Raw genomic sequence first — 13,216 nt, 5'->3', positions numbered from 1 at the left:
AGAGAGAATCAGAATCTTGAATCATGAGTAGCATGGTCGATGGCAGGAATGGAGAAGAGCAGGGAATAGGGAAGGGAAGGGGAGGGAATGACAAGGAACAAGGAGGCAAGGACAAGAAGACAAGGGAGGGAATAGGTGAAGCGACTCTTAGGAACCGGGAAAAACAGACGTGTCTCTCACTCAGGAACGGTCAACGGAACTATATTGTCAAGTCTCCACAACTAAATTTTATTATCTTCGTATACCACACCTACTGGCCTTGGACAGCTGATACAGTGCCCAAGCTCTTCCATACGAGATCAAGTTGTTCCTCGAGTTTAAAGTGGTCAAAGTCGAGTTGGTCTTGAGTGCCTCGGACAGCGCCAGAGCTCCGTTTTCCCTAATCGAGTTGTACTGCAAGTCTAAAGAGGTCAGAGTCGAGTTGGTCTTGAGTGCCTCAGACAGCGCCAGAGCTCCGTTTTCCCTAATCGAGTTGTACTGCAAGTCTAAAGAGGTCAGAGTCGAGTTGGTCTTGAGTGCCTCAGACAGCGCCAGAGCTCCGTTGTCCCCAATCGAGTTGCTCTCCAAGTTTAAAGTGGTCAGAGTCGAGTTGGTCTTGAGTGCCTCTGCTAATATTTCAAGCTCATTTACTCCAATAAATGTAGCATTCATCTCAACGGATAACTTTTGAAGATGAGATGGCCTTTTTGATTGAAGGTTGGAAAGCCTGACGAAATCCTTTGGAAGAACAATATGAGCTACTCTCATAGTTGTATGTTCCGTGATGCGAGCGAGCACTTCATATCGTGTGGATGTCGAAAATAGTTTGCTGCCGAGGCTTGTTCGAAAGTATGAGAGATCAAGTCGAAGTATCGATACTCCTGATACCTTGAGTGCATCCTTGAATGCCACAAGATCACTCGTGGAGCACTCCCAATCGAATGAGATATCCAGGTCATAAACACGTCTTGCTTTGGCTAGGGCATCGAAGAACTCTGCGGCCCTTATTTTGGATTGAAGTTTGATAGCTACTTGACCGAGCTGCCGATCATAGCTGCCGCCATTCACCTCGACTGCATTTGCGAACGCTTGTTGCTCCTTTTCTTTATACGTCGAACGAAAGTGGTCGAGACACACCCATTTGACATTGCCTGTTTCAGTCGCGATCCTGTACAAATTGCCAAGTTTCCTGCCGTCATCATTGGTTCGAAGAAATGTCTCCAGCTGCCGGAGATCGGCTCCTTCAAGCGCCTCGTAGTCATCGATGGTGTTGATGTTTTCCAAGATGGGATTGGCAGCAGAAATCGCTCTCATATAATCGATCGAATAATCGATACCGGCATCCAATAGACTTGAGGCTGGCACAGATATGTCGACAGAGTGCAATCCGGCCTTGAGAACGTGCAGAAGTATAAGCATATACTTTCCATACTTGAGAAAGAATTCGGTGCCGTTTCGGATTTCGTAACCTTCATGCTTGGCAATATGGATGTGGTTCTGGCTGCTCTTGCTTGCTGCCACGGTGTGATCTCCACATTCGCATAGGAAATGGAGACGGAACTTGTTCCTCAAGATATCCTTCGGGTTCCACTTGCTGTGATCGACAGGTAAGATTATAAATAGTCGTGGAATCGGATACTCGTGTAGCTCAAAGTCCTGGACGAGGATAGCCCGAGCATGTTTTTGAATGATGGCAAGTCTGTCGAGGGCTTGGTTCATCTGGTCACGCAACTGAGCCTGCATATCAAGCATCTTGTCTTGGTTCTCTTTGGCCTCCAACTGCAGTGCTAGCATTTTATCGTCCTTCGCTTTGGCTTCGAATTGCAGTGCTAGCAGCAAACCCAGAATCTGCTGTACGTCTTTGTTTTCGGAAATGACGATCTGGGTTTGTTCGACATTGCGAGCAACCAAAGTTGAAGCGACAGGCTGAGCCAAGCTTGATGATGATAAAAGAGAGTCTCCAAAGGTATGAGCACCCACTTTTCCTGGTGTAGAGCAATGGGAAACGGCGCTGCTGTTGCTGGACTGCAATTCCTCTGTAATGACGTCTAGGACCTTGTCAGGATAAAATGCGATGCATGGAGATTGATTTCTGATAGAGCAGAGAAGATATGAGAATTACGTCCTCTTCTTTTGTCAGATCAATAGAAATGGCCGCGTGATTAGTGCATACCTTGTGCCATCAAGGACTGGTAGGAATGGGATGAGATGCCCATCTAACACGAATTGCTGTGCATTCTTAAACACGTCTTGGATGTCCTCCAAACTCACAAAGCACGATGAGGTGCCGCTGGGTTCAGGGCTAATGGCTGTCCTGACAGAAACGGCTCGAATGATTTCTGCCTGACGGAATAGTTGGTATAGATGTTTTGTCATGATAGAGGCAATTCGGTGGATGGTGGGTGCTGGGTACAGAGGTTTTAACTTTTATACTTGTCTCTGTCGGGTCTTTAGTGTCATCCTCGCCCTCGCCTACGCCCTCTGCTGCCGTAAACAAAGGACGCATGAAATCTACTCTTATTGTAAGAAAATTCTTGCAGGATGCAAGAAAAAGATGAAGCCCATGGACTGATGGTTGCAAGGGAATAGCGTCCATCTATCAATGTCACACAAGCATCGCCCCTCTATCAATATCATTTTTTTCAAGAATTGGCGAAGCAAAAGTACACTCATGTATGCGGTGCCCGTCCTACCCAAATATACGCCCCCCTTAACCCCCATCTTCAGGAAAAAAGAGAGGAGAGATGCTTAATCTTAGCTGATAGTCTAGTAGCAATTCTGTAATCTACGGTATGTTCGCTAACGTGCATTATCTTTTGACTATGTCCTTCGCTTTCAGATTTCTTCTTCCCCTCATGTAGACTACTACACTGCACAAGCGGACTGGCGCTTCTTCATGGTGATCACATAACTTTCCGTAGCCAACGCTGTCGTAATGTACTGCACATAATCCTCCCGCTGGTTGGGCACGAATCCGATATCGTACATGGTGATCAAGGTGGCAATAATCAGACGCATCTCCATCATGGCAAAGTTCTTGCCGACGCAGTTGCGCGTCCCGGCGGAGAAGGGGTAGAACGTGAATTCTTGAACCGGTGGGAAGGGTGAATCCCCAGGGATCCAACGTTCGGGGATGTATTTGTCCGCCTGCGGGAAGTACTCGTCCGACCAGTGGAGCTGTGGAAATTGGGCAAGTAGAACTTTTACAGAAGCAATATAAGAGGAGTAAGTCGGCTATGCTGATGACACTGCTCGATTAGAAAAAACAACAACTCCTGCAAATACTTACTGGTGCCCTTGGGGAAGAAATAGCCGTTCATGGTCACATCTTCGGTGACCTCTCGTGGAAGACCTGCAGCATGAGGGAGAGAGAGTGGGGGGCAATGTCAACAGCTGCGTCCACTTTTTTCCCTTTTTTTTTGTGCATGAAGACATACCTGTAGCTGCAACGGGACGAAGTCGAAGGGATTCGTTGATGCATCCTGTCAGGTATGGCAAATTGCGGACTTGATCGTAGGCTGGCAAGGTGCCGTTGAGGTTGCTTGCAGTTGCCAAATCCAGCTCCTCCCTCAGCTTTGCCAGTTTGTCAGGGTTCTTGACTAGGAACATCAAAGTAAAGGTGATAGCCGTAGAAGACGTTTCTGATCCCGCGATCCTGCAAAAAGGAAACAACACACTCAGTATCGGACGTTGCAGTCGAGTATCGGATACATAGAGGAAACAATAGCACCTACAGGAAAATGCACGCCTCTGTCTCGACGGCCTTGTCGGTCAATTTGCCCGAGATCATATCCTCGTACTCATTGCCTGTCTCACCATTGCCGTTGACACGCTCGTTGGCCTGGGCATCAATCAGATATTGCAGTAGGTCTGCCCTCCGACCCTTCTCCCCATTCGCCTTGCGCGCCCTCACTCTCTCAGTGCCAAATTCGACAAATGAGAAATCCAAGGGTATGATCCACTTCATCCACGGATTGAATGCCTGCTGCATAGCTCGTCTGAGTGTCTTGGCCATCTGACCAGGCACAGGATGGCTATCATCTTTGACCATCTCAAAGGATTGACCGAACGCAGTCTCGCCAATGATGTCGAGCGAGAGTCGCATCATGAACGAGCAGATATCGATATGACCTGCCGGGAGCACTTTTTTGCCTTTGACAGCCTTGGGGTTTTCGAGGAGTTCGTCTACTTTTTGGACAAGGACATGGATGCATTCGTGCATGATGGGTTCCAAGGACCGGAGATACTGCAGACCGAAAGCCGGGGCTACCAGACGACGCTAAAGGGATGGATGGATATCATCTTGGATTTAGAACCACATCAGTTTTGCCAAAGCTGAGTTTGCTTGGCGTGTACTTGATACTTACTCGGTTCTTGTGAAAGTCCTTGTTGCGCGACGAAAAGAGATTATGCTGACCGTTGAGCTCGAACCCTTCGTGGATGGTACTCTTAGGATAGTCCGTCGTCACCAAGATCTATTAAAAAAGTAACAGGATAATAGTTGTGAATAGATGTTGTGCAGAGGATAAGAAGAAAAAAAAGAAAAAAAAGAAAAAAAAGAAAAAGATAATCTTACTTGTCTGATCATGTCCTTGTCGGCGACAGAGACAAATTCTGGCCCAATCCTCACAACCTTCCCATACCTCTTGTGAACGAACGGCATTCCGTAATGGGTTCTTCCGGAGAGAGAGGCAATGCCTGTGAAGAAGTTGCTCGAGGCGACCAGCTTATTTCCAGGGATCGGGGACAAGGGATGGAAGAACGCGTTGGCTACCATCTGTGTGATATGTTAGTGGAGATAATAGTCCTTAGTGTCCAATCCGTTTGAGGGGATTTTTTTTCTATTGGTTGTCAACAAACAAAAGGACTTACATTTTTGATGCTTTTAGCGACCCACAGCGTAAAGATGATCCAGAGCAGGCTGCTTGGCTTACGAAGGGAGTGAATAGTTGTTGGGTAGGTGGAAAGAATTGTCTTTGCAAGTTCCAACAACGTTGCTGAAGGAGAGCCGAGTCGCGAGAGAATAGCCATTGTTGACACAGTCGATAGTCTTCGTGGTATAAGTGGGGGATGGGCGTGGATGAAAGATATTACGATGAGAATGAGTAGGGCACAGCACAGGAAAATTTATGAGGAGCGCGTAGTGGTGCACCATGGTTTTATACTCCCTGGAAAGGACGCTCAGGTTCGGTTCGACGAGCAGTCAACGCGTGCTAGGGACAGCATTGTTCACAAGGAGCCGAGGAAGACAGATCTTGGCTGCCGATAGCGCTAACTGCGATGGATGAGGAAAAGCGCTACGCGTAGACTTGGAGTAGGTTGTAGATTGACGTCCCAAGAGGACACCGCCCCACAGATGAATACACACATCTATGGAGCTGCGCCAAGCGCACAGTAATGTGCCACTGGGTCCGAGCATTGCTCTACACTCCTGCGTATCTTTGTGCATCGCCCCACATATTAATGGTGCTTCTAAAGTAAACTGACAGGGTATCATTGGCATAGTTTATTACGGACAAGATATGTATTCTGTTCTGCACAATGTTGAACAAAAGTGTTTAATGAACGAGCTTATCAAAGTGGCAATCATGGCAACTTTTTTTTTTAAATGCTTGGCGTTCATCCAACAAAAATAAAATAAAACAAATGACACTCGCCCACAGTGTATCCAAGACTAGACAGGGCTAGACAACGGCGATAGGAACATCGCAGGCCGCACCCATTAAGAAAGAGAGGGAGCCAAGTTTCATGGGTTCAACAACAGCTTTGAAATGAACGGTTTAATGCTGGCCTCGGAAGCAATGTCCGCTCTCAACATGACATGGCATTGCATTGTATCAAAGTTCAACGTACGTGCGCTGTGACATTTTTATAGAGGGCTACGGTTTACCTCAGCAGAGTATATGTAGTATCACGCCACCCCTTCCTTGCTTCATCCAAATCCGCTCGCCCTGACCATGGCCACCTCAAGCCCATTCATCTTCACCCGAGGACTCATCAGTCGCCATGCTTTCCTGCAGCGGGTAGGTTCCAGAGGGGAGGAAGTTACAAGAGGTGAGCAGATTGTTGAGGAGGGGCCACCGATGGCTGTGTATCCGGGAGTATCGAGCAGCTTGCTTATCCCCCGAGCGGCGAATGTCCTCACAGCCCAGTGGGCGAGTGAGAGAATGAAGGTTCTGTGCGGAGGATGGATCCCCGCAAAGGAGATCTGCGAGCACGCATTCTGATTGGCCACAGCACAAACTGACGATTTTTTTTTTTTTTTTTTTTTTTTTTGGATTGTTATGGATCCGCCCCGAACTAAAGGCGCCAGCTGCTGCTGGTCCAGGCACCGCTCGTCTGCTCTCACTCCCCTCCTCCGCCTGCCCTTCTCCTCCTTCTCTTCCTTCCTTCCTTCTCTCCTCTTCCCCATATTTTCCCCGTCCTCGCTCCCGCATCCTCTCCTCTTCACCTCCTCTTCCTCGTCTTCCTCGTCCTACCTCTCTTTTCCCAACCTACTCCACAACCACTACTGCAACCATGGGTAACGCCGACGTCGCCGCTCCTACTCCCGCTCCTCTGACCTCGACCATCGCTGCTGATGTCGACTTATCGCAGTACGACGATGAGCAGGTCAAGCTCATGGAGGAGATGTGCATCGTTATTGACCGTGACGATAAGCGCATCGGTGCCAACAGCAAGAAGGCCTGTATGTGTTCACCTTTGCTGACTACCACTATTTGTTCTCTCGTCCAAGTTCTCACGCATTTCGGTGGGGGGAGAGTCGCAATTAATGCAGGAGAGAGATAGCCAGGACAGCGAGATCTGGATTATATTACAAGGAACAATGGCATCCTCTTTACTGTCAAGGACGCAATTGAGGTGGACGTAGAAGGACCGAGGTTTTATTCATATGGATCGTTTGACTGGATAGAAGCAGAAGCAGGAACAGGAGCAGGAAACGGATCAGAGACAGCATACATGTGCCGACATCCACCATGAAGCAATTGATCTGTTCCAGCGATACTCATTGGGCATGCTTTCCTATATTACCACAGCTAAACAACATGCGGATCGCTAACAATCCCTCGTATTTTTCGATTGATTTCTGAATAGGCCATTTGATGACCAACATCATGGATCACAACCTTTTACACCGCGCCTTCTCTGTCTTCCTCTTCTCTGCCGATGGCACCAAGCTCCTTTTGCAGCAGCGCGCCACTGAAAAGATCACCTTCCCGGACGCATGGACCAACACCTGCTGCTCTCATCCTCTCAACACTGCAGATGAATTGATCGAGAAGGACAACCTCGGAGTTCGCACAGCTGCCCAGCGCAAGTTATTCCACGAGCTCGGCATTGAGGCCCAGGACGTTCCCCTGGATCAGTTCCACTTCTTGACCCGCATCCACTACTTGGCCCCCTCGAACGAGACCTGGGGTGAGCACGAGATCGATTACATTCTCTTTATGAGACCCCAACACAAGGATTACGTGGACATGAAGCCAAGCCCGAACGAGGTCCGGGATGTTCTTTGGGTGGATAAGGAAGAGCTGAAGGAGCTTTTGGCCAAGGGCGTGACCCCTGGTAGCGGTATCATTGTCACTCCCTGGTTCAAGCTGATCTGCGATAACTTCTTGTTTGGCTGGTGGGACAGGATGTTGGCCCAGGGTGGTGTTGACAAGGTTGCTCAGTCCGATGAAATCGAGAAGATCTACCGCCTGTGAACATCCAATTACTTACAAGAGCACCCCCCTATTGCATAATTACACCCCACTAGTTTTCTTCAATTCTCCACTCACCATTCAAATAAACAATTTTATACACAGTGGCTTTTGATGTGTGCAACACAGCATTTGAAAACGCTGCGCCGGAGCCCTGGCTGCAGCTCAGCACTCCCCCCCTCCCCTCATTCTTCCTGCACCATGGTTGTTCCCAGGAAGCATCGCACAATTGTCGAAAACACCTACCCCTGTGGAATGTAAGACTCATCGACTGGGTGATCAAGACGCAATGTCGGTCCGGATGAACGATAAGCAGGGAGAACAGGAACGAACTTTGAAAACTGACATTATGGCATACTGAAAAAAACCTCCTCCCCCCCCTATTGAACGGCAATAGCTGCAAGAAACAGCCTTACAAGTACATTTGTCCAAGATGCAACCTTCGCTATTGCTCATTAACCTGCTATAAAGATCAAGTAAGGAACCGATACACTCTCATAACATCGCTTTTATTTTTTTTATCCGCAGAGTACTCGTATGTAATCTCACCCTGTTCACAAAAAAATCGACGCTGAAATAGGCTCATGTGCAATGTACCGAGTCGTTCTATCGGTCCTCGGTGATGGAAGAGATGAAGTCCAATCCTGAAGTTGCGGCCGAGGGTCGAAAAAAGATGCTGGGGATCCTGGATCGGTTCGAGAAGGAGGCCATTGATCAGGAACGGATGATGGATATGTCCGAAGAGGACATTTTACGGCAGATACAAGGGCAGCAACAGCAACAGCAACAGCGTCAGCATGGACCACCAGAAAAGTTGGGAACAGCATATAAGAGCGACGGGCGTGATTCAGAAACACCAGGAGCTGTGCGGACGAAACTCACGCCCAAGGAACGAAGCGATTTAATCCGGAAGGCGATTGAGGAGGAACAGAAGGAGGCCAATATCGACCTTGCGGGGGATGATGGAAGCACGCAGTCGATTGATCCAGAGCAGCGCGAAGAGATGGAGCGGATGCTGGAGCAGGAACATCAGGACATGATGAAGCGGTTTCAGGACGTGGATCTGGACAAGGAGTCGTTCGACAGTATATGGGCACGACTCACTCCGGAGGAGCAACAGGAATTCCGAGAGAAATTCATGATATCGACTCGAATGGACGACGACGATGCTTTGGAGGAAAGCGCAGGGGCCAGTGTGGCCGACGCCAGTGATGCTGAGGCGGACGACCATGAAGAGGAACTGGAAGCGAAAAGGCTCCTGCAAGAGATGGGCGACACTTTGAAGCGTGGTGGCGCCAACAGCGGCAAGGCAGCCAATCCCATGATGGCAGATCTCGATACAGAGGATTTACGTGCAATTCGAGACGCCGAGATCTCGGAGTTGATCCCCATCTGGAGGCCGTGGTGGGAAGTGGAGGCAGAGGAAGCAGGCCATCTGAAGAAGGTGGTTGTCTCCGAAGTTGCGAATAAGGAGGAATTGGATCGCTTGAACGCTGCATCCATTAGCACGGCGGCACCGCAGGCTGGGCCAGAGACCTCAAGCAGTATACCCGAACAGATCGCAGAGTCTGTCTCACCATCCGGCAAGGTTCTGGAGAGATTCGTGTTGGATGAAGAAGCTATGCTGCAGCCGCTTCAAGCGCTTGTTCAGGATGTTGAGAAAATCAGAAAAGAACAGGAGAGGATTCGGCAGGGTACAGACGCTGTCGTTCCAATGGTTAGAGCCCCTCATCCGTCCATGATCTACCATGTGTGCGCACTCTTATTTGCATACGTCGCCACATGTCGCGTCCTGAACGGAGACCTGATAGAAGAACCCGAGCAGACCCTGGCATACATTTTCGATCTGTGCCCGTTTTTCTCTCCACCGGGACCTGCTCCTGCGTCGATCCCATCAACATCTTCGACCGCAAACGTACGACAGATTGCTGAGGTGGATGACTTTGAAACAACTCTTGCAGTCCTTCAAGCGAGTAGTCTGAATTCGAAGCTATGGAAGGGTGACACTCTGCGACTCGAGATGCTATCGCTCTTACTCCGCGACCTGACCCTGATCCTTGCTCGACCATCGCGGTGTCTTTGTTGTATTCGACAACTCAAGGATGTCTTTTCGACTTGTATGACAGCCTCAGGAAAAGGCCCGTCGAAACGGCAGCGACTCTACGAGAAATCAACACTGCATCGACTGTTCAAGAAACTGGAGTTTTATGAATCCTACTTGTTGTCGGAGGAGTGGATGCTGAGATCAGACCGGCTGGATCGGGTCAGGACAGAGGTTGTTGTGACAGGGATCCGTGTCCGTCAAGAGATGGTGGGGTGGACTCAGGACATTGAAAAGGCGTCGAGAGCTCAGGGGCCAGGCAGTGATACGGTAGAGTCGAAGGCAAAAAAAGGAGCAGATACCCCACAGCGCGTGCTGATCGAAGAACTATCATAATTGTGATCATAGTGGCACATTTCGTTTTATAACGGTGTCTTCTCCCCCGCATATCGGAAAGTTTGCGCTCCTCGTTTACAGTAGATTAGACTATTTATATTTAGGAGGAAGAGGAAGCGCGACATCTCCGTGGAATGTAAAAAAAAAAAAAGATTTCAAATCCCAGCTAGGTTCAGCATATTTATGGCATCGCAAGGGGGGTAGTATCTGAATAGGTCCCACATCGGCTTCAGGCTCATGGGCTGCTTCTACTCAAAGAGGGATTCCAAGCAACTTGATGACCATATACACGGATGCGCCTATGGAGCAGAGTCCTTGCGAAACATGCACAGGGGCTCAACCCAGTCCGAGAACCTTACCCATATTGATCTCGAACTCGCAAAAAGGTCAAAGGACTTGGATGTTTCTGGTAGTGTGCTTCATTACGACAATGGCGATCGACAGGATTTTTTTCTCTCGCTCTCCCCTCCACCCTCCTTGCCTAAAAGCATGGCCAAACAGTAATGGTACTGGCACTGAAATGGGCGCAAAGAGCAGCGAGAGGAGCAAAGTTCAGCATCAAGAACAACACCATTCGTTTGGAAACATCGACGCTTTATTCTAAAGGACGTTCACAATAACCTCCCCTCCCCCCATTGATATTATTATTTTTGAAGCACAACAGCAACAACTGATCCTGAAAGATCAAGGAATTAACGTTGATGAAACGGCGCTTGTCCAGACGGTACTCTGGTTGCATGATTCTGTACTTGTGCCCACAGCAAACATGCGTGCTTTTGTCAAAGACGGCGGCATGGTAAGCCAGACGGTGAGAATAACTGCAATAACAGCGATATGAATAAATCCAAGGACGGTGTCAAGCACATAGCAGCCACGAAAACCGAGTTGATCGGAAGGGCCAAGCACCATGTACTCCCAGCGACAGTCATTCAGACAATGCCGCCATTACAGCATCAACCATCGAATCACCTAAACAGCCTCCAAAAAAAAAAAAAAAAAAAAACCCCCCTTTATCGTGGAAGGAAAGATACACAACAAAGTTTGTAAAAATGTCGACTGCCGTAGATTCCTTCGAGGCGGAAGAGTGAGACAAGATGAGTCGATGAGTCGATCGTATGGCACCGTAGGGGGTTGCTGGATAGACGAGTCTGCATTCTAATGTCAGCATTTTATTTGGGGTTCCTGGAGGCCCTCCACTCATCTAAACACGTACGGCAAGGCAGTCTTCGATATGAACAGGTAATCAAATCAACAATCAGCTAGAATCACTATGTCTTAAAAGAAACATGCGTCGGTAAGACGTCTCGTGCTCACGAAGGATGGCGAAGTATTGCTGCATTAGCGCTCAACGGAGGTGTGGTCAATTAAAGGCGTCCGGGGGGGGAATGGCGGAGCAGATCTAGATGATGAAAGAAGAGCGCGGGAAGGAGCAGACGGAGGATCGGGTGGAGGACTTCCGCGGGAAGGGGCGGGGGGAAGAGTCCATCGCGGACTCGATGCATTTACTACGCGACGAAGGTTTGGGTTAGCTTTCGAAACAGGCGGCTGTTCCAGATCCATTAACAGAGTTAAAAAGCGTGCTGCACATATCCCTTTTCTTTTCCTCTGTTTCTCCAAAGCTCCTCTCACTCCCATCGCTCTACAATCAACGTCTTTCACACACCCTCTGCATTGCATCTCTCTATCCGACCTTTACCACACCCAGCCAGCACCTCTCCAGCAACCCAGCCACACTCTTCCGAAAGCCAACAACCATGGGGATCTTCAACAAATTCTTCGGGGTGGTCGACCCCGAAACAGGCGTGCCTATTCTCTCCTTCCTCTACGCGGTCGTCGGCATCGTCTTTATGATCCTCTGCCTTGGTCGCTGTAAGCGTGCGCGCCCTCACTTCTGGCTCGCCATTATCCCAACCTCGCCTCCAACACTGTCCCCTCTCGATCCACATGCACTCCCCCCCAGGAAGACATGCCTCGCAGCGCCCAATGCCTGCACACCAACAGTTTTATTTCGTTGCATGATCGAATGTTTTTCTTGTCGTTACCCGTTGCATCTTCTTTATCGCCGTGGAAAGAATACACCGATTCCGTGGACTTAACTGATATTCCAGAACATCCTGAAAAAAATATTTAGCTGGCTATCTAGAGTTAACCTGAGCGCTCCACTTGAGCCAGCCGTGTTTCCACGCAGTGATGTGCTTCTAAACTTTGCATTAACATTGTTTCTGCTCTTGCTGCCTTTTTTTTTTTTTTTTTTTTTTTTTTTTGCACTATATTCTCGTACGCAGGAATCATGCCACAGGCAGAGACAGATATTGCCATCCCTTGGGCAATCGTCTGTCTTCTTCTTCTGCTCACAGGCGCCTATGGATTATGGGTTAATAGAAAAGTAAGCGAATGCAGATGCAAATACAAATATTTCTTTCTTTCCATTTTTTCCATATTTTTTTTCGACACTTAGTCTTCGTACGTTTCCTGGTCTTCATATATGCATCGTAGGGAAGCACATGGCACCATCTTCAGTTCGTATCGGCTTGTTGGGGATTCTTGCTGATGCTCCTCTGTTGGGGTGTGGTCTACATCGCGGTCGAGATGCACCATGTCAAGAAGGTGAACGAAGGATGCATGTATCGCAACGCAAGCTGGACCCTAAAACAATGCGATGATCGACGGAAAACTGCAGGGGTCGTCGCCATTGTCCTAGCCGCTATCGGAATGCTCTTTGGCATATACTTTACACTCGTCTTGAACGTATGGGTCTCGTCAATTGAGTGGACCGAGTACTTGGAGAACGAGAGGCGACTGGCAGCCTGGCGTTCGGGTAAAGCAGAGAATCCGCACATCGAGGAATATTTCCAGGTCGATGGGGCTGTCTGAAGGACAGGGAAAGGCCATGGCAGAGATCCTGCGCCGTATTAAGAGAAGAGGACATAATAAAAATTACTTTGCATGGATTTTGTGCCAGCCTCCATAACTACAAACACAGCAACACAGCAGGAATCTCCCATCTTGCTTGGTGCATAAAGCGAGAAGAAGAAACTTGTCCCTGAAATTCGCCTTTCCAAAGTGTTTGCAGAGAGGAGCCGGCTGAAGAGACGGT

At 48.8% G+C, this 13,216-nt stretch overlaps 5 protein-coding genes across 5 annotated transcripts; 3 read left to right on the top strand and 2 right to left on the bottom strand.

Annotated features, from left to right (window-relative positions):
* Positions 1 to 231: 231 nt before the first annotated feature.
* Positions 232 to 2,355, bottom strand: BC939DRAFT_498799 (uncharacterized protein; the record flags this gene model as incomplete). The annotated part of the gene is made up of 2 exons (XM_051559864.1): positions 232 to 2,071; positions 2,153 to 2,355. 2 exons carry the CDS (start codon positions 2,353 to 2,355, stop codon positions 232 to 234), a joined length of 2,043 nt encoding a protein of 680 aa, XP_051416829.1.
* A 489-nt stretch (positions 2,356 to 2,844) lies between these two features.
* Positions 2,845 to 4,756, bottom strand: BC939DRAFT_392069 (cytochrome P450; the record flags this gene model as incomplete). The annotated part of the gene is made up of 6 exons (XM_051552009.1): positions 2,845 to 3,179; positions 3,269 to 3,331; positions 3,417 to 3,634; positions 3,714 to 4,258; positions 4,347 to 4,454; positions 4,556 to 4,756. 6 exons carry the CDS (start codon positions 4,754 to 4,756, stop codon positions 2,845 to 2,847), a joined length of 1,470 nt encoding a protein of 489 aa, XP_051416828.1.
* Positions 4,757 to 5,571: 815 nt separating this feature from the next.
* BC939DRAFT_436756 (NUDIX hydrolase domain-like protein) lies at positions 5,572 to 7,789 on the top strand. Its single transcript, XM_051553616.1, has 3 exons — positions 5,572 to 6,002; positions 6,286 to 6,667; positions 7,075 to 7,789. The coding sequence occupies exons 1-3, from the start codon at positions 5,937 to 5,939 to the stop codon at positions 7,683 to 7,685; spliced, it is 1,059 nt and encodes a 352-aa protein (XP_051416827.1). The 5' UTR covers positions 5,572 to 5,936; the 3' UTR covers positions 7,686 to 7,789.
* A 19-nt stretch (positions 7,790 to 7,808) lies between these two features.
* BC939DRAFT_436754 (uncharacterized protein) lies at positions 7,809 to 10,283 on the top strand. The gene is made up of 3 exons (XM_051553615.1): positions 7,809 to 7,939; positions 8,080 to 8,158; positions 8,263 to 10,283. The coding sequence occupies exons 1-3, from the start codon at positions 7,884 to 7,886 to the stop codon at positions 10,117 to 10,119; spliced, it is 1,992 nt and encodes a 663-aa protein (XP_051416826.1). The 5' UTR covers positions 7,809 to 7,883; the 3' UTR covers positions 10,120 to 10,283.
* Positions 10,284 to 11,965: 1,682 nt separating this feature from the next.
* BC939DRAFT_436750 (uncharacterized protein) lies at positions 11,966 to 13,216 on the top strand (the record flags this gene model as incomplete). The annotated part of the gene is made up of 3 exons (XM_051553614.1): positions 11,966 to 11,988; positions 12,393 to 12,505; positions 12,616 to 13,216. Coding segments are annotated over 3 exons (514 nt in total), but the record flags the coding sequence as incomplete, so codon positions are not given.

This window comes from Gamsiella multidivaricata, assembly GCF_025024155.1.
Source record: "Gamsiella multidivaricata strain RSA 2152 chromosome Unknown BC939scaffold_4, whole genome shotgun sequence".
NCBI classification, from domain to species: Eukaryota; Fungi; Mortierellomycota; class Mortierellomycetes; order Mortierellales; family Mortierellaceae; genus Gamsiella; species Gamsiella multidivaricata.
Note: the sequence above shows the minus strand (reverse complement) of the source record. Positions and strands in the feature narration are given on the sequence as shown.

Coding starts and splice junctions, on each gene's coding strand:
- BC939DRAFT_436756 (XM_051553616.1), top strand. CDS start 5,937: ATGGCCACCTCAAGCCCATTCATCTTCACCCGAGGACTCATCAGTCGC. Junction 6,003..6,285: donor GCCATGCTTTCCTGCAGCGG/GTAGGTTCCAGA, acceptor CCCGAACTAAAG/GCGCCAGCTGCTGCTGGTCC. Junction 6,668..7,074: donor TGCCAACAGCAAGAAGGCCT/GTATGTGTTCAC, acceptor ATTTCTGAATAG/GCCATTTGATGACCAACATC.
- BC939DRAFT_436754 (XM_051553615.1), top strand. CDS start 7,884: ATGGTTGTTCCCAGGAAGCATCGCACAATTGTCGAAAACACCTACCCC. Junction 7,940..8,079: donor AACACCTACCCCTGTGGAAT/GTAAGACTCATC, acceptor GAACGGCAATAG/CTGCAAGAAACAGCCTTACA. Junction 8,159..8,262: donor TAACCTGCTATAAAGATCAA/GTAAGGAACCGA, acceptor ACGCTGAAATAG/GCTCATGTGCAATGTACCGA.